A 24640-nucleotide genomic window follows, 5' to 3' on the forward strand; every position below is an offset into this window, starting at 1 on the left:
TATTTTAAATATGAAATATCTGGCTCTTTGATTTTTTTTCATCATCAATATACCTAGCCACTTGGCTGAAGTTTTCGGCATACTTGTGAATGTTTCCATTTGCACAGACCCTGAATGCCTGTACTTTCCCGCTTTCTGGAGGCTGTGACAGAAAGGAGAGATGAAAGTTATTTTTAATTTGGCCACTGAATGAACATCCAAGTCCTCCCTTCCAGCAGCTAAGCCTATATGTTTTCTCAACAGGGTATTAATTACCTGACTCTGGGAATGACCAGACAGGCTGTTCTGGCGGCTCTGGCTGCCCTGTTGGCCGTAATGCAATTGCTTGTGGACACAGCAGGACTCAGAGGCCTCAGCAGGGGAGCATCCTCCTCTTCAATAAACTCAGACAAGGGTACTGGGTAACTTGTTAAACACATTTATTGATTTCTTGACAGTAACCAAACACAGTGAGTGACCATTATAAACAAGAAAAGAAAGGCATTCATTTATACTTTGTGAGATCCAGCTGCACCTGGAGAGAAAAGACACCCCTTTCCCAGGAATTTACAAGGCAAAGTGCATTCCTTCAAGGGAACATCATGGTGGGGGCAGGGGTGGCGTGGGTAGTGGCAGTTTTGAAACGCAAGAAATCTGTTGCCTGCTATCTCAGGCTGAAGCTCACCTTGTATGAATGATCAAGCCATGGAGTGGAATTAAAATTAAGCTTGCTTAGCAAATGCATTCCTGATTGCCACAAACTCAGTAAAAACTGGCTGCAAATGAACAAAACATGTAGATCAAGGAACAAGTGAAAGCAAAGAATGTAGTTGCATGGAGCCAGGGCTTAGCCTATAAGGAAGGAGAACAGACCAAAGCCAGAAAAATGAAATTAACTCGTTAAACACATTTATTGAGCTGTTAACAATAATCAAACACAATGTATGACCTTTGGAAAACAAGAAACAGCAAATGGATCAATCTGATCTTGGCAAATCCTACTACAGATATGTGACGAAGAAGGGCAATGATTCCTTTTTTTAATAGTCTGTGGTGATATATATACAATGTGTATCTCTTTGATGTCTGTCCTTGTTTTCTTTTTAAATTGTTGAGTAAACAGAAGAATCATGATCTAGAAATTAGTGTCCTTGTCCAACTTTGTTCTGCTTCACTCGTCACCAGCACCCTCAAAGGATCTTAGGACACTATCCGAGATTACTTGATGCAAAGAACAGAGTCCTCTTGGTGCTGTCAGAACTGTGTTTTCACCTCTCTCTCTTTTGGAAGAATTTTGTATGTACAAAGGCTGAACAGTCTCATTGGGTGGATTTATTTGTTCAGGAAGAGAGTATCAAAATTGTAATCAGGCTAACTGGTTATTGTCTTTTAAGACTTCTTATGAATGAGCCTTTTGTTTCTGAAACTTGATTTCCCATCTTGAAGGCTGCGTGAGTGTAGACATGTTGGCATGTGTGTGTATGTATGTGTGAGTGCTTGTGTGTGTGTTTGTGAGTGTGTGTAAGAGATGTGTTCCTCTGCCAAGGTTTTTCAGACATTTTTCATGAAGAAAGGGCCAATCCAAAGAGTGAATGAGGCTTGAGGGAGGGAAGGAGAGAGAAGAAAGAAGGGGGACAGTTTAGGTTACGTCAATTCACAGTTGTAGCATTTCACTGAGGTGGGATTCTTCTTGGCTTAGTTCCCTACTTGAGGAGCCATTCATTTACTGGAAAGAGAGAGAAGAAAAAACAAAACAAAACACACAAACAACAAAGAACAAAGCAAAACTGGATTAATTCACACACAATTTGGGGGGCTTACGCCAAAGGGGAAGGAACAGTTTTGAAAGTACATGCTTACTTCCACGTATCCCAACTAGTCCCTCCACTTTCTTATGAACCTCTAGGCCTGAGCTATCCAGTATGGCTGTAACTAGCTACAGATGGCTGCTATAAGTCTCAATCAAGTAAAACTAAATAAAATAAAAAAGTTAGTGGCATCGTCATACTTGCCACACTTCAGATGTTCAATAAGCCACATATTGGGCAATGCAGATATAGAACATTCCCATCATCTCAGAAAGTTGTCACGGATGGCATTGCTTTAGACCAGGGGTGGGCAATTGACAGCCTGCAGGCCAAATCTAGCTGTGATCTGCTCTTGCAAATGGAGTTTTTTTGGAACACCGCCACACCCATTTATTCACATATTGCCTCTGGCTGCTTTCACACTACAACAGCAGAGTGTGGCAGAGACTGCATGGCTCACAAAGTCTAAAATATAAACCATCTGGCCCTTTGCAGAAAAAGTTTGCTGACCCTATTCTTTGGCTGCAAATTCTGCCTGGACAGGGTCATATCTGTCTTTATCACCACAGTATCCCTATCATCTAGCTAAGTGGCCAGCACATAGTAGGTGAACAATACAGAGATGTTGGATAAAGAGAAGTCTCAATGAATAAATGAGCTGAATATTTATTTGTCTGGTAGTTCCGGCTGGAAGGGAACAGAAAATTATAGTTTTGGCACTCTGGGTGTGTTTGAGAGAGAAAAATAATGTGGTGGAAGTAGGAGAGATAAAGAGGGGGGTAGTGGTGGCAGCTGCCTGGTAACATCCATAGTCCCCACATTTAGGCAGCACATTATTGCTACAAAGGGCTTCCCCATCCAGGCTCTCATTTGCTTCTCACAACAAGTCATGAAGTAGACAATATAGGGACTATCATGAAAGCAGCCAGGTCCAGAAAGGTGAATGATTTGGCTGGGTTTGCATGGCTTGTTAATGTCAGAACCAGGCTTGGAACCTGGGTGTCCCGACTCCTGGCGGGGGGCATCCCCACAACACTATCCTGCCTCCACCTTCCTTTCCGTGTTGAGGGTTTACTACAACAATCAACAGACACTTAGCATGTAGGAGGAAAGAGAGAGGGATGGGCATGAACCAAAGGGTTATGGGAGGTGGGAGGCATCTTGAGTTCCCCTTTAGTAGGAATTATAGTCACTTCTAGGGAAGTAGCACTGGAAAAAAGATGCATTCATGCACAGACATCATTGGGTCCCGATGCCCTGGAATCCAGAGATATTTGCTCACCTTTAGGGTGAGCTATTGTATATATAACTAAAAGGTCTAACGCTTCTAGCTGTCCTGAATTAACACATAACCTTGGGAAGATCAACCTCTCTGGGCTCCTCTGTAAAATGGCAATAAAAAGCCTGTCTTGCCTGAACCAGAAGAGATTTAAAGATTCAATCTCTATCTCTGTCTGTGAAATACAGGCTTTTTCAATAGAAAAGCACCATGCAAATGGAAGATGGTAGTTTTACTGTCACTTATAATCATAATTCCTATAATGGGTGTTAATGCTAGGCCTTTTCGAGCAGGTATAAGCAGGAAGAACTGGATTCTGGCCTGTGTCCACTGTCCTCAGAGCCACTGAACCCACCTCTATACTGAAGCTTCTGGGCCCGGTTATTTGGACAGTCCTTCCCTTGTAAACTGAAGTTGATGTTGGTGCGGATGCAGCGGTTGTTGAGAGGCTGGACGGGCCTGAAGTTGTCACTCATGCTCAGAAAGATCTGAGATGGTTGATTCTGGCTGAGCAGGCGTAAGGAATGCATCTGAGGAGAGAGAAACAGATGTGAGATCCACCTGTCCTCTTAAACGTTCTAGGGAAAAGGTAAGAGCATGCAGACCATGGCCAACCCAGGCAATGCCAGCTGTGTAGGGAAGGGCCCTGAGCCCTTCAAAGACTTGATCCATGGGTTCACTTGTACCCACAGACATGGGGGGACCCTTGGTTCTAACTCACCGGCTCCTGTGCACTGCTGGACAAATCAGTGATTCTCTCTGTCCTCACGCATGCTGTCTATTGAAGATGTCCTCTCTGTCTGTGGAAGGTGTTCTCTCTTCTATCTCTTACACCCTCAGTTCAATAATTCAGGGGATTATTCCCCCACATGGGTATTACCCAAACTATAGTGATTGGCCCAGGGTTCAGAGATAAACTAAGTAGGATTAATTCGGTTCCTTTTCCGCCAATATGGACTAAGAGCTGGACTAAAATATTTGCAGCCCCGTTCCCCCCAAGACTTTAAAGCTAAGGAGGGCTTTCTAGTAGGATAGGAAAACGAAGCCTGTGTGCAGGAGGGAGCAGGAGAGAGCAGAAAGAAAGGGCTTCTGGGGATCTGATTTCAGTGAATGCTTGACATCATGTTCTGATCTTAAATTCTATAAGATGCTTGGTATCTCTTGAATAAATCCTTTCTCTAAGTTTAAGTTATCTGGAGGAGGTTGCTTGTCACGAAAAGAGCCCCAATCAATACAGATAGAATCAGGCACTTCAAATTGTTCAAATTGTTGTCGGGTGGTAAGTACATATCCAGTAAAAGAGATTGGATTTGCTTCCTTTGCTTATCTTTCCTCTGAGTTTTTATAGACCCTCACAACAATACAATGACAGAGTTAGAACAGACTCAGGTAATTTAGCTCCCTCATTATATAGAGGAGAATTCACTTCACAGAAGTGGGGTGACAGGCCTAGGAGCACATAATGATCCATTAGCAAAGCTGGCCTCAGAGGCCAGATCTCCTGGTTCCTCTGAGAATACGAGAATACTAGCCAGCCCACCAAGGAATACTGTCAGATACTCTAAAAAATCCCACATTCAAATGTTTGTGAAATGCTACATATCATATTGCCTCTTCTTGGAGACTGACATATATATTATAATTCTAAAGTCCTGAGGATTCTCCCAGAAATGAAATGTACTTAACTCTTTATTTTTAAATTTAATTTTTTTTTTTTTTTTTTTTTTTTGCCTTTTTTAGGGCCGTGCCCATGGCATATGGAGGTTCTAAGGCTAGGGGTCAAATAAGAGCTACAGCTGCTGGCCTACATCACAGCCATAGCAACACAGGATCCACACTACAACTCACAGCAATGCTGGATTCTTAACCCACCTGAGCGAGGCCAGGGATCAAACCTTGGATTCATTTCCATTGCACCACAACGGGAATTCCATACTTAACTCTTTTTAAATACAGCTTCTCCAAACATATTGACCATACCATCCATTTTGCTCATTTGCCTTTTTTTTTTTTTTTTTTCTTTTTATGGCCACACCTGTGGGATATGGAAGTTCCTAGGCTAGGGGTTGAAGGAGAGACACATCCGGGCAGCTCATGACAACATCAGATCCTTAACCCACTGAGTGAAGCTAGAGATCAAACCCACATCCTCACATACACCATGTTGTGTTCTTAACCCTCTGAGGCACAATGGGAACTCCTCATTTGCTTTTTGAACACTAGAGTTGTAGAGCACACTTTGGGAAATAACTTTCCTTTCTCAGGATGCATCTATAATTAGTTCAGTGTTTCTAGATACTCATCCTTTAAACATAGGTGTGATGAGCTGAATTGCATACCTCTCAAATTCAAAAGTTAAAGTACCTAGTACCTAAGAATGTGACCTTATTTGGAAATAGGGTCATTACTGATATAATTAGCTAAGATGTGGTTATTGGGGTGGGCCCTAATCTAATATGACTGATTGGGGTAGGCCCTAATCCCATATTACTGGTGTCCTTATTAAAAGGGAGACTTGGACAAAGAGACAGAGACATTGGGAGAATGCCATGTAACAATGAAGGTAGAGTGAGGTGATGCTTCTACAAGTCACGAACACCAAAGATAGCCAGAAAACTGCCAGAAACTGGGGAGAGGCACAGAACAGATTCTTCTTCACTCCTTCAAAGCAACTAACCCTGCAGACACCTTGATCTTTGACTTGAAACTCCAGAACTGTGAGACAATATGTTTTTGTTGTTTAAACCACCCAAGCTAATACAACAGGCAATCCACAAAACCAGGCAGTCTTCACCTCATCTTGCCCAATAGCTGAAAGACCACAGAGAAGCTTACCTGCATCCTGGTTATATAGACAGGTTTGTTCATTATTATCCAGCTTGCTGTCTCATAGCAGGGTGGGATAGTCATAGACCCATCATAAGTAATGAAACTAGAGGTCTCTGGATATAGTTCCTCTATATTAAGTCCCTGTAGTAAATATGCGTCATCTAGAGAAAAAAAAATAAGAAAGACTTAAGAATTAGGATTCTGAGGAAATGCTGGTGTTGTGGATAATTTTTTCCTTTTCAGATTCTAGAAGACTAACTATCAGGATGGGATGCAGTAACAAACAGCCCCCAAATATCAAACACTTTAAACAAAAATGTTTATTTCTTGCTCATATACATGTGCAACCTAGGTCAGCTGAGAGCTTTCTCCATGTCGTTGTACATTTTCTGGGACCCAGGCTCTGAGGGTGGCTGCTGTCTAGACTCTGGTGAGTCACAGTGACAGGAGGAAAAGCAAGAGTGGTGGAACATATTTTGGCTTTTGAAGCTCCCATCCCAGAAGTGGCATGTGTCACTTCTGCTTACATTTTGTGGGCCAAAGAAGTCACATGGCCAAGGATGACATTAGAGATTCAAGGAAGCACATTCCTCCCATAGGATGGAGTAGTGAATATGGATGAACAGAAATGGGCCCCACCACAAAGACACCAGGGAGACCCAACTCTTTGGTTATGGTCCCTGAGAACGGGACCCATAGCCTTACAGTTATAATGAAATGCACCATTAAAGGCTTTATTTATTACCTTTGGAATGGATAAGCAATGAGATCCTGCTGTATAGCACTGGGAGCTATATCTAGTCACTTATGAAGGAGCATGATAAGGTGAGAAAAAAGAATGTATACATGCACGTGTCACTTGCTATACAATAGAAAATTGACAGAACACTATAAACCAGCTATAATGGAAAAAATAAAAATCATTATAAAATAAAAAAATAAAACTCTAGGACCTGTTAAAATATTGCCTGGTCACTGTTATTATTTATTAACACTGCATAATTAAAAGAACAATGAAAAAAATACTTTTAGACAGAAAAGTAAGTCAGGCCAAATCCTACATGAGATTCAACAATTAAGGTCAACAACTGACTTCATTTTTGTGGATCCCCTCTCTGTCAGGCCCATGCAGATAGCCTTTTGTCTTACACCCATTTGAGGTATTCATGCTCATGTATCTTTTATTATTAAATATACTTTTTCAATTATGAAAGTGACTTAAGTACATATCAGACTATATGGAAAAATGACAGAAAAGAAGAATAATAACTCTGATCACGTAAAACAATTTTCATTAACATTGTGGTATATTTCATGCTGATTTTTAAATTCAATGCATTGGTGCTATTTTTATAAATTTAAGGAGTACTTGAGAATTCATATATCAATAAGTTTCAATGAACATCTCTCCTCCTCTCCTCATGACCCACCCCACTTCTTTCTGCACACTCTTACTTTCTTTTCCTGGATTCTACTTTTTTTTTTTGTCCTTTGTCTTTTTAGGGCCTCACCCATGGCATATGGATGTTCCCAGGCTAGGGGTAGAATCAGAGTTGTAGCTGCTGGCCACGCCACAGCCACAGCCACAGCCACAGCCACAGCAATGCAAGATCCGATCCATGTCTTGTACCTACACCACAGCTCAGGGCAATGCCAGATCGTTAACCCACTGAGCAAGGCCAGGGATCAAACTCACGTCCTCATGGATACTAGCCAGGTTTGTTAACCACTGAGCCATGACTAGAACTCCTCTCCTGGCTTCTAAATCACCTTAGTCAGAATTTCTATTTTTCTGGCCATTCCTTCTGTTGCTGGATCCCAATTTTCTACCTGATTTTCTCAGTGTTGACATTTCCTGAGTATCATCCCAAGGCTCCTTTTCCCCCCTCAGGCTATATACTCTCATAATAAATCACCTACATTTGTGGCTTCTATTGCCCTCTTGTACCCCAGTGATCCCTGATTTGTGTCTTTGGGGGTCTTGCACCTGCCAGCTTGCCATGAGTGTCCACCACTGTGGCTGACCCAGGGAGCCTGGGCAACAAATGACAGGGACCCAAAGTCTGGCTGGCAAGGGGAATGAGACCAGCTCCTTCAGTCTCCCTAGGTTCACATATGTAGTCTCATCCATGTGTTCAACTGCCAGTGGGAAAGGACTGACTCTTTGATGGTTGATATAGTCTCTCAAATTCAGTATTGTGCACGTATAATGGTTAAAAAAGGAGTTTCATGTACAGCTGGAACTTCACAGCATCCTAATGAGATTGGCCAGGCATATAATAATGTCTTCATTGACAAGAAACTGCAGATCAGAGAGGCTGAGTAACATGCCCAAGATCATAGTGCTAGATGGTAACTACAGAGTGGGAGCTGGAACCCATCTCTCCTGATTTCCATGTCAGAGTCATTCATTCAACAAATATCCACTAAGCTTCTTTCTGCACTGAGCTCAGTGTTAGGCTCTGAGCGTGGACCAGTGAACAAGAATAGATGCCTGCCTTCATTCTAGTTGAAGAGACAGACAACAAATGGCAAAATTAATATGTGCAGACCCTAATAGCAGGTGGTAATAAGTGCCCCCTGGCCCCAGCCCATGCCTACCTACTGATGCTGAGCATTGCTAATCCATTTTCCCGGGCAGAGGCCCTTTACCACCCCCATCTTGTCCTCCAGAAATTGTTAACGCAAGTTTCTCTGCTAAGAAAGAACCATCTTTGCCAGGAAAATTCCCGTCGTGGTGCAGGGGTTAACGAATCTGACTAGGAACCATGAGGTTGCGGGTTCAATCCCTGGCCTTGCTCAGTGGGTTAAGGATCCGGCCTTGCCTTGAGCTGTGGTGTAGGTTGCAGACATGGCTCAGATCCCACATTGCTGTGGCTCTGGCGTAGGCCAGCAGCTACAGCTCTGATTAGACCCCTAGCCGGGGAATCTCCATATGCCGCGAGAACGGCTCTAGAAAAGGCAAAAAGACAATAAATAAATAAATAAATAAATAAATAAATAAATAAATAAATAAATTTCAGTGCTCCATTGCTTGTACAGAATTAAGAATAAGTCAACTGGTTGAAATGATGTAAATAAGACCACTATTTGCCTGCCATATCCTCTCCTGGCCTCTGCTTACTCATCTCCAGGGCTCTGCCCACAAGAGAGGCTAGTCAAGCTGGATTTGGAGACCAACCTTAAGAGAAAGTTCTTTCTTCCTCTTTCCATTCAAATGTTTCTACCTTTCTATCAAAACACCAGGGAATCAGGAGAAGCTCAAGAGAGACATAGTGATTGGAATATGGCTGGGCTGGGTCTGTATTCTGCCTTATGCAGTTGGATGTCTCTAGGACAAAGCTGTGGTGCCCAGAGTACACACTGGTGTGATGGTTCTCAGGAATTAGATCAGGTGCCAACACAGGAAGCTTATGTTCGTCATTTGGCTCTAACCATTTCTTAAACCCCTAGTATGTGTCACACACTCAGCTAGGGTACAGGTGAGCAGCACGTAATTAAGTGAATACAGTAAGAAGCCACAGAGACAGTGATATATATCTGCACTGGGTATACTGAGAGGTTGTCAGTTCTGCCTGGGGGTGGGACTGCAGAGGATTAATGTAGGAGCTGACCTGAACTGCATCTTGAATGACAGGAGGTAATCAGTGTGTGGCTCGTAGGGGGTGGCTGTCAAGGGCACTGTAGACAGTCATGCTGGAGAAAGCTGAAGACACAGAGAGCAGTGCACACTAGGGATGGCTAAGATGTGAGCAAGATGCAGGGGGAGGGGTGTTGTTAGAAATAAGGTGGCGGGGGTGGGAGTGGGGATCAGGACAGGCCACAAGGTTCTTCTCTCAGTTTGGTGAGAGGGCTTCATCCTGTAGGCAATGAGGAACTGCTGAAGGGTTTTAAGTGGAGGAGTAGCATGATCAGATTTGCACTTAATGATGCTTTCTCTGATGGTGACTTGGCCTGAAGATTAACATATTGAATGAGAAGAGGAAGCATTTGGCACATCTTTATTAAAGGTCAATGTGATTAGTTTAACCAAGCTTGCATTAGGAGCATATTGGGTACTCTAGCATGCTGCTATTATCGTATTTTATTTTATTAGGGGTGGTGGGGAGGAGGGAAAAAGTAGAATGAGGGACATCCCAGGCATGACTGGAGTAAAGAAATAGAACGATTATGTTTTTCTGAAACTATAACCAGCCTCTGCATTGCATCCACATTTGAGGAGAGACAGAGAGAGAGAGAGAGAAAGAGTGTGTGTGTGTGTGTGTGTGTGTGTGTGTGTGTGTGTGTGTGTGTGTTGGGGGGGCGGAGACAGGCCAGGAGCAAGAGGTTATGTTCATGGTTTAACCCACATAGCAGGGTAGCAACGTCCTTCCAAAACACCATTGTGCTAATATTCCAGACTCCACTGCTGTGGCCCTGCCAGGAGATTTCTCTTCACCTGTATTGCCTGTGAGGTGTACAGTGGTTCTTAGGGAACATGGCAGCTTCTACCTTCCCTCAGTCCTCCTTCACCAGTTTGTTCTTTCCATGAATCTGCTAATATGCATACTTCACCTTTGCCCTTTTTATTTCCTTGCACTGTAGAACCTGGAAAGACCCAGTGTGAAGAGAGTGAACTTTGACCTCATACAGGAGTCTGAGTGCTGGTTTTGCTGTTCACCATCTCTGTGACCTATGATAAACAAGTAACAATCTGAGCTTCAGTGTCTATATCTATAGTATGCAGATGGTTGGAGCAGGCATGGACTGAAGGGTTATATCTCCCCCAAATTCATATGTTGAAATCCTAACCTCCTCAATGTGAGTATTTTATGAGGTGAGACTTTTGGGAGGTGATTAGGTCATGGGGGTGGAGCCCTCATGAGTGGGATTAGTGCCTTTTTAAAAAAATCCCAGTTTGCCCTCTCACCCTCTTTTTGCCATGTGAGAATTCTTATTGAATTCTACAACCCAGAAGGTTTTCACTAGAACCCAACAATACTGTCACCATGATCTCAGAGTTTTATCCATCCAGAGCTATGAGAAGTTAATTCTGTTGTTTATAAGCCACCCAGTCTATGCTTCTTTATTATAACAGGCCAAACTGACTAAGAGTACTTGCCTCACAGAGTTGTTTGAGGAACAAATGAGATCATACTTTTCAAGTACTTGGCACAGGCCCTTGCCCGTGGTTAGTACTCACTGATGCTGGTGTTCTTGGTCAGCTTCCCCAGGATAAACACTGCTTGGCCACAAGGAGGCCTCCTGGCTCTCCCCTGTTGGGTTGGTGTCTTCCTTTTACACTAAATTTACTGAATTAGCTTGCTGGTAATAACTTACCTATTTGAATGCCCCACTAAACTGTGAGATCCTTTGGAAGAAGGACTTCCATCTTTTATCTTTGATTTCCTAAGCCTCAGCAAGTGGTCCACCACATAGTGGGTGCTCATTAAACATTGGTTGCATGAGTAAATGACATGTTTTTCTGCCCAACAGCTTTATCTGCTGGTGGTTCAGGGAAGAAAATAAGGGAGGAGGAGGCAACATCATCTGTCAGGTGATGAGGAAACGTCTCAGAGACTCCACTCCATACCATTTTCTTAAATACATGCTGCCCACCACTACCCCCAATATGTCATATCCAGAGATCTCAGGGTGAGACGGAGACTGTTGCCTATCTCCAAATTGTTTCTATGCCAAACATGCCTGTACCCTTATATTTACATTGCTGAAAACATGTAACACTTGTCCTCATGACTCACCACTCTGCCTCAAAGGCCACCATTATATCACTGGTCTATCTTTTGAAGGATTGAAATTTGAGAACCACAAGCAACCTTTTTATACCTTCTTTACTCCCCATGGAGACTTGCTTGGTATATTTAGCAGGAAAGAGGCAGTGTAATCCAAAAAATGTTTTCAGCCCTGGTGTCAAGACACACTGGGGCATCTTCCATGGATGACCATGTCAGGATATAATTATTACCCACGGACTGTCTTGTCCATGTAGCAGCCAGCAGAAAACCAATGGTTTGTGCAATTCAACATTATCCTTTGGGCATTGTAGACAGAAAGGAGCCCAAGAACTAATGTTCTGGAGGGTGGATTCTGCTCTCCAAACTCTCAAGTCTCTCTTCATTAGTAAAGATGCCAGAGCTCTAGAGATCAGTTGTTTATAAACAGAGAGATAAAAATTTGGGGTGAAGCTTAGAGGCCAGTGGGGTGATCATGATGCCTCTACTTGCTTTAATGATATTTATTGAAAAGAAGTGATGGCATGAAATAAATTTTCATGGATAGTTATATAGAGAGATTATCTATCTATCAGCTATCAGCTATCTATCTATTTATCTATCTATCATCTATTGTCATCATCATTTAGAGGTCAAAGCTCTGGACTTCACACAGGAGTCTTAATTTAAGTCTAAATTTGAATTGTGGCTTTGCTAGTAACTTACAATTTTTCATAGATAAGTGTCTTACTTGTGGAACCAGAACATTCTGAATAATTGATAAAGTCATCTTCAGATTAAAAAAATAATCTATAGACCCTCAAATATCCTTCAGAAGAAACCAGCTTACATAGACAAATTTATCTTTAGTAGGTCAAATTTTTGGCATGACAGGGTTGTAATTTTTTTAGGTGTGGACTATATCTTTACACTACAGGAAGACCCCTTTGATAATGAATAGGTATAGAATATTTATACACAGTTTATAGCCCCATCTTATTCTTCCAAATGACTGGAGAAGTTAATAGCTGTGCTTATGATTTTATGACATGCTCTTGCAGACTCTATGATTTATCTTATATGGAGTTCTTAGTTACACACTGTCAAGCTGACTTTTTCTTTCTTTCCTTCTTCTTTTTTAATTTTTTAATTTTAATTTTTTTTTAGAGAAACACACTGTGATGAAATGCCTAGGATCACATAGTGGGGGAATCTTTCTCTTAGTCTGAGCTTCAGTAGCATCCTCGGGTAAATGCATTGTGTTTGCTTATATAATGCTGATGAGATTTAACACCGCCTGGGTTCCTGCTTATGAAGTTCCCATTCAAAGGGAATGATGCCAGTGAGAAAAAGGCACGGCAGTTCCAGAGATCAATACTGGACTTGCTTCTGATCAATATGAAACTCTTTGGCAATTTTCTTATATGGAATGACATTTCCTCTTGTAATCTGAGGCTAATTCAACTGAAATGAAAAAGGCAATTACTAAAGAATAAAGTAATATGATTTTTCATTTTACACAAACAAAAAATGAAAAAGAGGGCCTCTGAGAATCGGGTTCATGGAGGTAAGATGCTCCTTTTCCTTGCTCACTCTTGTTACTCCTTCTACTGCAACATGGGAAGTGGTGTGCTGCATTTGGCACTCTGTGAAAACATTTCCAAAGCCATTCATTTGAAATGAAAGTACAAGTTCAATTAAGCATAGAGAAAGGCACCAAGAACAATATGCTTAAACTCCCTGGTGATATTTCATCACATTTAACACTGTGTTCCTCTGAGAAGCGGGCACACAGAACACTTCCCAAGGAACTGAGACATATAAGGCAGTTACAAGTTGCTGTCCTTGCCTACACATTCTTCTTTAGCCAGGGTTGGACTGGGGGGTTTAAGCAAAGTTTTAAACAGGCAAGACTGAAAAAAGATGTTTTAAAGGGTTCGCACTGTTATAAAACACCATGTTTAAAAGTTCTCCTCTAAACCTTTATTTCCTTACTAGAATATATTAAGACAATAATCAGACCCTTTTAAATTTGGAATTTATAATACGTCAGGTTCTTATGGGACTGAGCTCACCATTTTATTTACTATCTAATGTAATGAACAAAATTTGAAATCGAAAAAGAATGAAGCTGCTAAAATACTCCACTGTCCCAGGACTCTGGAAGAAGGTGTTTACTTAACATGTCATGTCGCTCTTACCCATCTAAGAAGGCTCTTTGCTTTCTGTTAGTCACTGGTTTCACCACTTGAAAATATCTTAAAATCTCTTTGAAAAAATAATGCCATCTCCATGAAATCAGGTGAATATACAAATGATAAGAAAGTTACCTTTTATATAACTGGGGCTCTGTGTCTGCTTATTAAGTAACACAAGCAAAATGGAAGGATATTGGCATTGTTCCAACACACTACATTAAAAAATTAAAATACTTCAAGTAAATTACCAGTATCTCCTCAAGAAAACCCATTCAGAAAATCCATTTTTCAATGTCACGATTTCAGTCTTGACCCTTAATCTGTTGAAGGGAAATTTAACTTTAATAAAATGGATTTTCTCTAGAAAACTTTCTAAATTCAGCCTGCAATTAATTCAGGCTAGTCTTTTTCATTGTTGGTCTGGGTTAGTGAGAGTGTTTTATAAGATTTTCCCAGTCATATGAAATCCAAGCTTTCAAGGAAAGTAGAACCTCACTAGGCTATTACTACCCACTTCCTGGGTTCACACAGAGGAGCTGTGCTCCATTAGCATAAACAAGCTCTGTTTCTTTTGTATCCTGTGTTGTACTGTGTTCACCTCGAAGATAACGTTTATTTAGTTATTATAGTGACCTGCCTTTACCCACACACCTTAGGATAGTTTAGGAGCACATATTTATTACATCCTTAGTTTATGCCAGTCATTGTCCATGCAAGTGACTGATTGCCTTGTTTAATCCTCTTCCCAATCCTCTCAATATAAGTATTAAATATCTTCATTTTATTGATGAGGAAATTACCTCAGAGAGGTTAAGAAACTTGCTTGAAGTCACACAGGAAAGAAGTGGCAGAAGTCCAGGCTTTAGTTTTATCTCTTTTCACTAGAATACATTGCGTCCCATAAGTATAGTGGCTTTTACCAGTATGCTGGCTTCCAAAATTTTCAGTCCTTTTGGCAAGATTCGTCCTCTTTCCTACTTTTATGGATTCCCTGGCATTGATTTTTCTCAACTGGCTCACTATAATGAATTTGCATCATTCCTTTTATTCTCCCTAGTCATCTAATGTACGTTCAAATCAAGCAAATGGATTGCATGCCCACTGGCTGCCATTTTGTGGTGATTTCACCCTGTGCTTCCATGCTTACTCCTGCCTCCTTGCACCTCCTCAGCTGGTTGATGAGACAGACACAGAAGAGACTCTTCTAGGATACGATTTAAAAATATCTTTAGAAATAATTTACAACCCTAAGTCATGGGGATCTGAGCTGCTCTTTCGAAAGTGAGATTATGTCCGCCTCTCTTCTCTATTTATTCTCAGTCCCATGATTTCACCCTGGTTTAAATGCCATCTGGATCCCAATGACTTCCACATTTATAACTGTAGTTCTCTCTCCTGAAATCAGACTCATATATCCAACTGCCTACTCCACACCTCTTCTTTGATGCCCATCTCAAGCTTAGCATATTTGAAACTTCTGATTCCCTTCCCACTCATGAATATGCTTCATCCATAATCTTCCCCATCTGTTGATGGAAAAATATTCCTTCCAGTTGCTCAGGCTAAAAGCCTTACAGTTACCCTTCATTCCTCTTTCTCATATCACACACCTGATCTATCAAGAAAGCTCTTGGCTCTTCCTTCAAAATATATCCACTCATTTCTCATCACTTCCTACACATTGGCCTGGTCATGATCAACATTGCTTCATCATTTGGATTGCTGCAGTCATCTCCCAGCTTTATCCATGCCACTCTATAGCTCGTCCAAGCAAACAGTGATTCTTTTGTTAGGAGATCATGTATTTTTCTGCTCAGAGTCTTAGATTGACTTCTCATTACAGTGGCCCCCAAGGGAAAAACTGATGGGAAAATTGACCCCATCTAGGAGTTCCCCTAGTGGCTCAGTGGAAATGAATCTGACTAGGATCCATGAGGACACAGATTTGATCCCTGGCCTTGCTCAGGGGGTTAAGGATCTGACATTGCTGCAAATTGTGGGTTAAGGATCTGACATTGCTGCAAATTGTGGTATAGGTCACAGACATGGCTCAGATCTGGTGTTGCTGTGGCTGTGGTGTAGGCCAGTGGCTGCAGCTCTGATTAGACCCTAGCCTGGAAACCTTCATATGCCATGGGTGCAGCCCTAAAAAAGCAAAAAAAAAAAAAAGTAAAAAAATAAAAAAAAATAAAAAAAAATTGACCCCATCTAGAACCGGTCTCTATGCATTCTCTGGCTCCTATGTGTGCCCAAGAACATCAGTGCCGTTGTGTCCCTTTGAATGACACTGATTTCCACTGGTAGATCCAGGCCAAAGGACAGACAGGAGTTGCAAGGGGCTTAGGATTGTATAAACTTGAACTTTCATAGTGGGCACTAGTTTTGTGGTTAGTTATGTCCAAAGTGGAAAAAATGCAAAAAGCAAAGAGATGGGTCTTCAAACTGAACTAAAGTTAAGAGAAAAATATGCTGACGAGTTTCATGTAATGTGAAAGTATTAACAGTACAACTAGTTTTAAGACCTCAGAGCTCAGCTTTCCTTGCTCCTTAGGAAAGAATAGGAAAGTAAGAGCATAAAACGTTCTCTGGGAGGACCTATATTGGAATCCTTGCTCTTCCATTGTGGATGAATAAATTACTATTCAGGAAATGTTCACTTCCTCCCAGCCCCAACTCCATGGGAAGATTTTGATATTGAGTATGGCCATGTGACTTTCTTTGGTCAGTGGAAAGTGGATAGAAGTGACAGTTTGTTACAAGCCTAGAACTTAAGCAACATCACACATCTCTGCCACTGCCATGAAAAGTGTCTGATCCCAGAAAAATGAGAGCCATATGGAGTCAAACTGACCTGAAGACCTACAGGCCACTCCAACCAACCCATATGTGAAATAGTGAGAAATCAATGCCTATCATTGATTATGTGTCTTTATTATGTACAAGTTGTTGACAAATGTAGCCCCTTACCAGATGTATGTTCTTGAAAAATGGCTTCACTTCTTAGGACCTTGGTTTCTTTATCTGTATCCTGGGATAACACTTGTACCTATCTTGAGGACGGAGACTTTGTGAGCACCAGGTAGCATAAAGTTGGAGTGGAAAGTGCTTGGTTCATATAACTTCTATATTCCTGATGCTGATCACCCTGCAGAGTGGGTACCACATCTGAGTAAGTGTGGCAAACTGAAGCTCTGCTGGGGTGTAGCTCTGGGCAGCAGCACAAGAATGGGCTGGTTGGGAGAGAAGGTGGGGTGGAGGTCAGGTGTCCCTGGGCAGTGTGGCTGGGTAGCAGTTGAGGGGAATCCATTTCTTTCTTTCCCTCTTAGAGGTTAGAGAGCAGGGTACAACAATAGGTACCCCTGAGCAGGTGATTTTTTTCTCTGTCTCCATCAGAATTCATGGGCCAATGCCAGCATAACCTGTTACCTCCTGCAGAGCCTCTGGAGAGATTTCCAGGTTCATGTTTCACACCCACTGGCTGTGTCTTCCTGAGTGTCTCCCTTTTCAGAAACTCCCCAGCTTTCCCCCTGGCCAACCTTTCACAGGCTGGCTGCCTAAGGGAGTTTGGCTGGAGGGAAGAGTGCTGGCACTTTCCTGCTGAGAAAATCAATCCCTTTCAGCCACAGTGTCCCAGCCATCGCATGTCTAGGTCATTCCCATGTGTAGGGGCCAATCATTATCCCTGCAGTGTTACTTCCTTCAGGTGTGTGATAGAGGTGCTCCTGGGAATTCCTTCTGTATTCCACAACAGTGTGAGAGCACAAAATGCCTATGATTAGGGGCCTCAAGCAGTTACCTGTCCTCATGAGGGGTCCCTTTATCTTGCTTTAGATCCCCTTGGCCCTGACAGATAGATGAGGGGACAGGGGAAGTGGGTGCCCCTGTTCTCTCCTGTTCCTGCTTCTGGGAGTATCTCTAGAGGCCCGAAGGCATTTCTTTTAACAGGTCTTCTGCCTAAACTCCTCACCCTGTTTTCAAGACCCTTTAAGATCTGACTCCAAACCTTCTTCCCTACCACTCCTTCTGCCCCTCTCATGGCTACCACAGGGGACCATTCATTCCTCCATTAAGTCAGGCCATCACCAGTGTTTATTGGGTATGCTGGGGGGCATGGAGATGAAGAGATGATGAAAGCCAAGTTCTTGCCTTTGAACTCTTCATAGTCCTATTAATGCTCTCCTTGCTTTTGTATGCACTGCTTCTGTACCTGGGATGTCCTCTCTCTCTCCCTCCCTCCCTGCTCCCTCTTTTTGCCTGCCTGCCTGCCTGACTTCCTTCCTTCCTTCTTTCCCCTCCTCCTTCCCCTCCCTTCTTCCCTTCCTTTCCTCACCAAATGTTTATTCATCTATTCAGTGCTTATTTGAATGGCAATTGATATGTACAATCTTGTCATGATTTTAAGATTTTCTCTGCTCCCTAACAATTATGTTCATATTTTTTTTTTGTCTTTTTTGCTATTTCTTTGGGCCGCTTCTGTGGCATATGGAGGTTCCCAGGCTAGGGGTCGAGTCGGAGCTGTAGCCACCAGCCTACGCCAGAGCCACAGCAACTCGGGATCCGAGCCGCGTCTGCAACCTACACCACAGCTCACGGCAACGCCGGATCGTTAACCCACTGAGCAAGGGCAGGGACCAAACCCGCAACCTCATGGTTCCTAGTCGGATTCGTTAACCACTGCGCCACGACGGGAACTCCATATGTTCATATTTTTAATACATTGTTAAAAATTAACACAGATCTTTATGATACACTTTTGTATGTCTGTCTCCCCACCTAGAGTGAGGGCCTCATGGAGGGGAAACATGTTCTATTGATCTATTCTCTGACATGCAGGAGCTGCTCAGTAAATATGTGCAGTGTGAGTGAGTGAACAAATGAATAAGAGTCTTTGGTTTTAACATTGCTGTCCATTTCAGCTACGGCCAAAGTCTGTCCTCGGATCCCATGGACATGATGGGGGTGAATCAACAGGGACACCTCATCGAAGTAGATGAAGCTCCTTTTAGCCACAAACTGTTATTCTTCATTGGTCCCAACAAGGTTCTCCAGTCCCTATTTGCACTAGAATTGATACCTCCTCCTAAGAAATGCCACCTTCCCATAGCACAAACCCACATGGATGCTTTCAGCTTTGGCAGCAGTCACATCCCTTAGTATTAATCAGACCAGATCTGGGGTGCGGTGGGGAGGAAAGTCCCACTAATGACTGACTCTGCAGCTTGCAATCTGTTAGACTGCGTGCTGGGGCTTAATGTGTGATTTCATGGCTTTTCATGGTCTCTAAGTGGCAAATTCAAGATTATTTGAAAACATTTTATTTAATTTTATGCTCTTTTAATCAAAAAAGTTAAAAGACTAATCATCTTTTATGGGCAGCTATGAAAAATATTTGCACACAAGACAGAAATGCTCTTTGCTGAGCAATCTAAGTTTGAACTTAGGACTCCGCAGGGGTATTGATAAGGAAGGTGGAGTGGTTTTGAAGGTAACTTAATTCTTCTAGGTGATTCTTTAGGCCCATCCATCACCTCCAGTACTCCCACCCCAACCTCTTCATAGGGGAGTGGCTTCATATGGGCACACTGTGTGGGGAGGGCTGGTGACTGGCCCGTTTGTATATTCTAGGCGCCTCACTTGGTATCTGCCATGAGGCAGGTGTGCAGGAAATGTTTGCTAAATGAATGAATAAATGACTGAGGGAAGGGGTCTCCATATTGTCTCTCTAGTCGTTTGAGGTGAGATCTGTAGGCATTCACATTGTCTTTCCACATCACCAGTGGAGGCAGAAGCAGCAGTGTCCTCCACCCCATTTGGGGATGTGGGCTGTTGGAATGTTTGTATGTCACTTTTTACCTTTGTGAAAATCAGATTCAGAATCCTAGACTTAGTACCTCAGTCAAAGTTCAACTTCTTTGCTTTACAAATAAGGAAACAAAGTGTGGAAACTTGATTAAGGATAAAATCAGGACTTGAATTCCACATTCCTATTCACTCCTAATTAGTTAATTTTTTTTTCTGCACTGTTTTATTTCATCCTTTGGTGTGTGCTATTGCCCATAACTTTCCCCAAATTCTGCAGCCTCTGGGATAGCTGTAGAAGACTGTAGCACCCTTTCCCGTCTTCTCCCTTCAACTTTTTCCTGTTAGCTCTCTTCTGCTTAAGGTTTCTGGGGATAAAACACTCTCGAAACTCAAGGAAACTGGACAGAGTTCTCTAGGTCAGTGGATCACACGTGGAAATGAAGAAAAATGCCACCCTGCCTCTCTTGGAAGGGAGTCCTAGCAGCACAGAGAGGTAGATGTGGTCCAGCTGAGGGCCTCTGGGTGTGTTGAAGTTGGATCCAAACCACCTGGAATGCTTTTGCAATCATATAATTGACAAAGCCCTAAATGTGCCCAGCTGACATGGCAGCATTTGTCAGCTAGTAGAGTCCCCCAGCTCATTACCAATCCACGGGTTAATGATGACCATCATAATAATAACCATTATTGCTTCGGACATGCGTGGATGAAAAAGGCACTCTGGGGACTTCTGCTTGAAATGAGCTGCGTCTTAGCCAATCCTGACTCTCCAGAGTGACGTTCTATAGAATTAAAGGATCATGAAGCTGAAAGGGGCCCTCAGAGATCGTCAGTTCTGGCTTTCTGCCTTCAGACAGGACTAATCTTTATAGAGTAGTTGCTGTTTAGGAAATTGAATGAAACTTACTTTTATATGTTATTCTTGTGATAGTATCTCTGTTCAGCATTCGATTAAGAAATGGGTTGGATGAGTCAGAAACCTAGGGGAGAAAAAAATATTAATAACGGGGCAGTACTATCCCAGGATAAACATCACCCCCATGCATTTACTTACTCATTCATATTTACTGAGTGACTACCATGCTCCAAACATTACGATGGCTGGAAATTCAGAGATCAAATATCTAGAATCTACTTTCCAGAAATGCCGGTTGAGAGAAAGAAGACAGATAAGTAAACAAATGGTTATAATTTAGTGTGATGAGTGCTATGATAGAGTTATAGATGAGATGGTATTAGAGGAAGACCACCCACTTGGGGAATCTGAGGCACTAAGGCCTGAGCTGAGTCTTGAAGGATGAGTGGAAGTTAACAAAGTGCTTTGATGATAGAGTGTGGAAAAGGAGGACAGGTGAGGAAAAACGTGACATACTGAGAATTGTGCATATAGGGGCATGGGAGAACGAGTCATGCTCAGGGAAGTATTTCAGAGTAGGCGAAGGTGAGAGCATGGGGGAAGAGATAGGCAGGAATTAGGTCATGTCAGGCTTTGAATGTCATGTAGGGCATGTGTACTTTATTCTGTAGGAATGGGGAACCAACAGAAGGTTTTCAGCAGCGAGCAGGCGATGGCATATTAGGAAGGGGATAATTGTCTCAGTAGAGTATGAAAGAAAACGAGTACCCAGAACAGTGGTATCAGGAGTTAAAAAAGATCTCTAAAAAATAATATGGAATCTTATATCATTGCTGATTATTACACGGATCAATTATATCATGTCATGTCATTCAGTCAATCAATCATCTGCCCATCCATCCATCCAATAAATATTTACTGAGCGCCTATTATCGGTGACACATTTTACTAGATGTTCAGGAATCGCTTCCATGCCTTTAGGTGGCCAAATTCCATCTTTGGGAGAATGAGCCAAGCTTCAAGGGACTTAAGCCAGGGAACCACCATTTGGAGACTCTGATGTGCCCCCGTATAACTATGTATACTGTTTTCTAACAACCTCCTTTTTACCCAGTCTTTTCCAAGGTACTATTGTTCATTCTAGTTGTTTTTCTCCTACCTCGCTCAGCTCTGCTCTGTAATTTACACCTCAGCTGCTAATCGGATGTTGTGACACATCAACATTTTAAATCTGATTTATTCTGAGAGCTGGAAAAATTGCAGCAGATGATTATTATTATTAGATAAGCAACAGGTAATTTTTAGTTTGGAGAGAGCACAGACTGTTTATTTTCCCTCCATCTGTCTTTCCTTTCCCACACAGTTTCCTGGGTGTGTTGTTGTGGTGAGACACACACCAAGGGGAGCTTGGCGAGTGACAATGCTCAATGGAGGTGAAATCCCACCCCCAAAATGGAGAAAAGTTTCAAATCAAACTCTGCTGCTCCCTGGAAGCTTTGGTGTCAAATCCGATTACTACTTTGTCATCCTCTTCAGCTATTTAGAAGACAGCCTGAAGCTGCCTGTTTGTGCTGATGCCCCCCTCCTGAAAAGAGAGACAAAAATACATTGTCACATCAGCTAAGGAATTTGCCATGTCTCTTAATCTGGTTCCTTGAGTTCCTGGTACCTGGTGATTCTGGGCAGAGCTAACATTGGGACTGGACCCTTTTATGCTGATTAAAAATAATTGAAAAAAATTTCCAAAGTGCACACAGATGATTTGTGGGCTCTAGCGTGTTGGCTGCGTGGGTGAGAGGATAAAATATGTACTTGGTATAAGTGAGCTTAAGTAGGAAGTTAATGGTGTGTGATTGAGCAGCAATTACAGCCAAATCTCAGTTCCCTGTGGTCATAGGAAGGGTGGGGGATTAGGAGGGGACAGAGATAAGTAAAACCCACAGATAAACAAAGCTCATATTTTAACAAATAACTCCAGCCCTTTTACAGCTCAGCCTTTGGGCAGGTTGACAGCTTTCAGGCTCAGCTGACCTAGATATGGGGATATCTACCCTGAAGGGATCGGGGGAGGGGAGGCAGAAAGATGAGAAGGAGGGAGGAATACCAGAGGCTGTGTGCCTTAGAGACCAAGGGCTTTGTTCACGTCATTTCTGGCACCAGTACCAGCACAACACTTGCCTGTGTCTCATGCTCAGTCGGTGTTTTGGGATGAGTGAATGACAAGTCACAGCTTGGATAACTCACTGTGGAGCATCTGGGAGTTGATTATTTCGGACAAAGATAGAAACACTGTGGCTCATTTCAAGATCTAGCCAGAAAGCTTCAGTTTGTTCAGGGAAAGGACAGAAGCATCCCTAGGGGCCTAACTGGTGTGAGAAAATGCAGGAGCTAGTCACCATTTCCCTGGCCTCAGGGTCTGGGACATAAGTTCCTCTAGACAATCCACAGGGAAGAAGCCAGGACCTGTGTCGGTAATCTTGATGGAGTGAGGGTTTCTGTAGGAGCTTGCAGTTGAGGAGTCTGACTTCCTAGTGAATCAGTCACCCTGTCAGCTGTAATGTGGCATGATGACATTCACAGAATTAGGAGCTTGGAGTAAAGTGAGGCAAAGTCAGTGGCTGAACTGTTGGGCAGCCCTCACAGGTCGTCAGAGGTATTCACAGAGGGCCTGGAATCAGGAAAGCCGTAGAGGGTGTGAGCCCCTGGACACACACGGCACAACACTGTCAAATTTCTGCAGCCTTCACATTAATGTGTGTGGTCCAGGTTGAATGCTCAGTTGGTTACCCATCTTATGACTGAGGCTGGTTGAGGGATATAGATTTTTGCTCCATATTTGTGGGCCGCACAGGGATGTGGAAGAAAAGTCTTTCAATGTTGTTTTCTCTCTTCTTCCTTCCAGCTCTGTGCGAAAAATGTCATTAGTATTAAAGTCAAGCAAGACCTGGGTTCCTTTTCTGGATGGGCTCTTATGAACACCATGAACCTGGATGGAATGTCAGAGATTCTCGGAACCATTTTTCTCATCTGCAAGATAGGGACACCAATGCCTACCCCATCAGAGTCCCTATTTATTTTATTATATTATTGTTTATTATTAGGGTTACATATAAACTATATTGTGTGAAATGTATGTAAAGTACATATCTCAGTGCCTGGCATTCAGGATCTACTGTTTATTATAACAGGGTCTGTGATGATGCCAAGAGATGTAGAGAGGGACTGGCAAGATCTGACTCCAACTGGACCAATTTTCTTTGGGAAGTCATATCAGGTTTTAAGAAGGCATGGGAGGAAGTTCCTATTGTGGTTCAGCAGTAATGAGCCCAACTAGTATCCATGAGGATGCGGGTCCAAGCCCTGGCCTCACTCAGTGGGTTATGGACCCAGTGTTGCTGTGAGCTGTGGTGTAGATCGCAGGTGTGACTCAAATTGCGCATTGCTGTGGCTGTGGCTGGCAGCTACAGCTCCTATTCGACCCCTAGCCAGGGAACTTCCACATGCCACAAGGGTGGCCCTAGAAAACCAAAAACCAAAAACCAAAAACCAAAAAACCCAGATAAAAAAACAAAAAAGGCATGATAGCCTAAAAATATGCTTCCCCCATCAAAAGCCCCTCCCTATGCTTGCCAAGGACAAGCTAGAGGAGGTGGGGTTGGTGGTTGATGACTAATATGTCACTAATTCCCATGTCTGACATCCAGCTCTGCTGGGACCGCAAAAAGGACGAACCTGACCCAGCAAGAGAGAGAAGGTCAGGAGGCAGCGTGACCAGGCAGGGCTAAGTGACTGCTGCAGAGGGTGATGCTTTTAAAAGGGAGAGGGAAGCAGTGCCTGGAGTTGTCCCTGCGCCCATTCGTCTGTGTGAGGATGATGCCATCATGGAAGCTCTGTTAAAACTCCCTAGTGTCAAATGCTGAATTTCTGTTGATCCTCACTGGATTCCAAGATCTGATTGGAGCGCCTCCTCTAGTGGACTGGCTAAAACTTCCCAAGGGGCTTGAACAGTGACTGACAACTTTTGGAACTTCCATACACAAAAAGAACAAACAAACAAAAAAACTGCCCCTGTTTTTTTTTTTTTTTTTCCTATTGGAAAGACAATTTTTTCCCTTAAATTTGCATAATTGTTTCACTCAACATCTGTCAAAATGTTAAAAGTAATTGTTTTTTTTTTA

At 42.7% G+C, this 24640-nt stretch overlaps 1 protein-coding gene across 3 annotated transcripts in view; it reads right to left on the reverse strand.

Moving 5' to 3' along the window:
• Positions 1-402: 402 nt before the first annotated feature.
• CA10 (carbonic anhydrase 10) overlaps positions 403-24640 on the reverse strand; it is a 640214-nt gene continuing 615976 nt past the window's right edge. For all 3 annotated transcript variants that reach the window (XM_021067239.2, XM_084984889.1, XM_084984890.1), the window contains 4 exons: positions 20514-20586; positions 5902-6056; positions 3422-3596; positions 403-1705 (listed from right to left, as the gene is read on the reverse strand). In XM_021067239.2, the coding sequence (XP_020922898.1) occupies positions 1683-1705; positions 3422-3596; positions 5902-6056; positions 20514-20586 (426 nt within the window). In that variant the 3' untranslated portion in view covers positions 403-1682. The remainder of the gene's footprint in view (positions 1706-3421; positions 3597-5901; positions 6057-20513; positions 20587-24640) is intronic.

The sequence above is a fragment of the Sus scrofa genome, chromosome 12 (genome assembly GCF_054392235.1).
Source record: "Sus scrofa isolate SSC_HxYL_T2T_F1_AM1 chromosome 12, Sscrofa_HxYL_maternal_Yorkshire_Landrace_v2.0, whole genome shotgun sequence".
Classification (NCBI taxonomy): Eukaryota; Metazoa; Chordata; class Mammalia; order Artiodactyla; family Suidae; genus Sus; species Sus scrofa.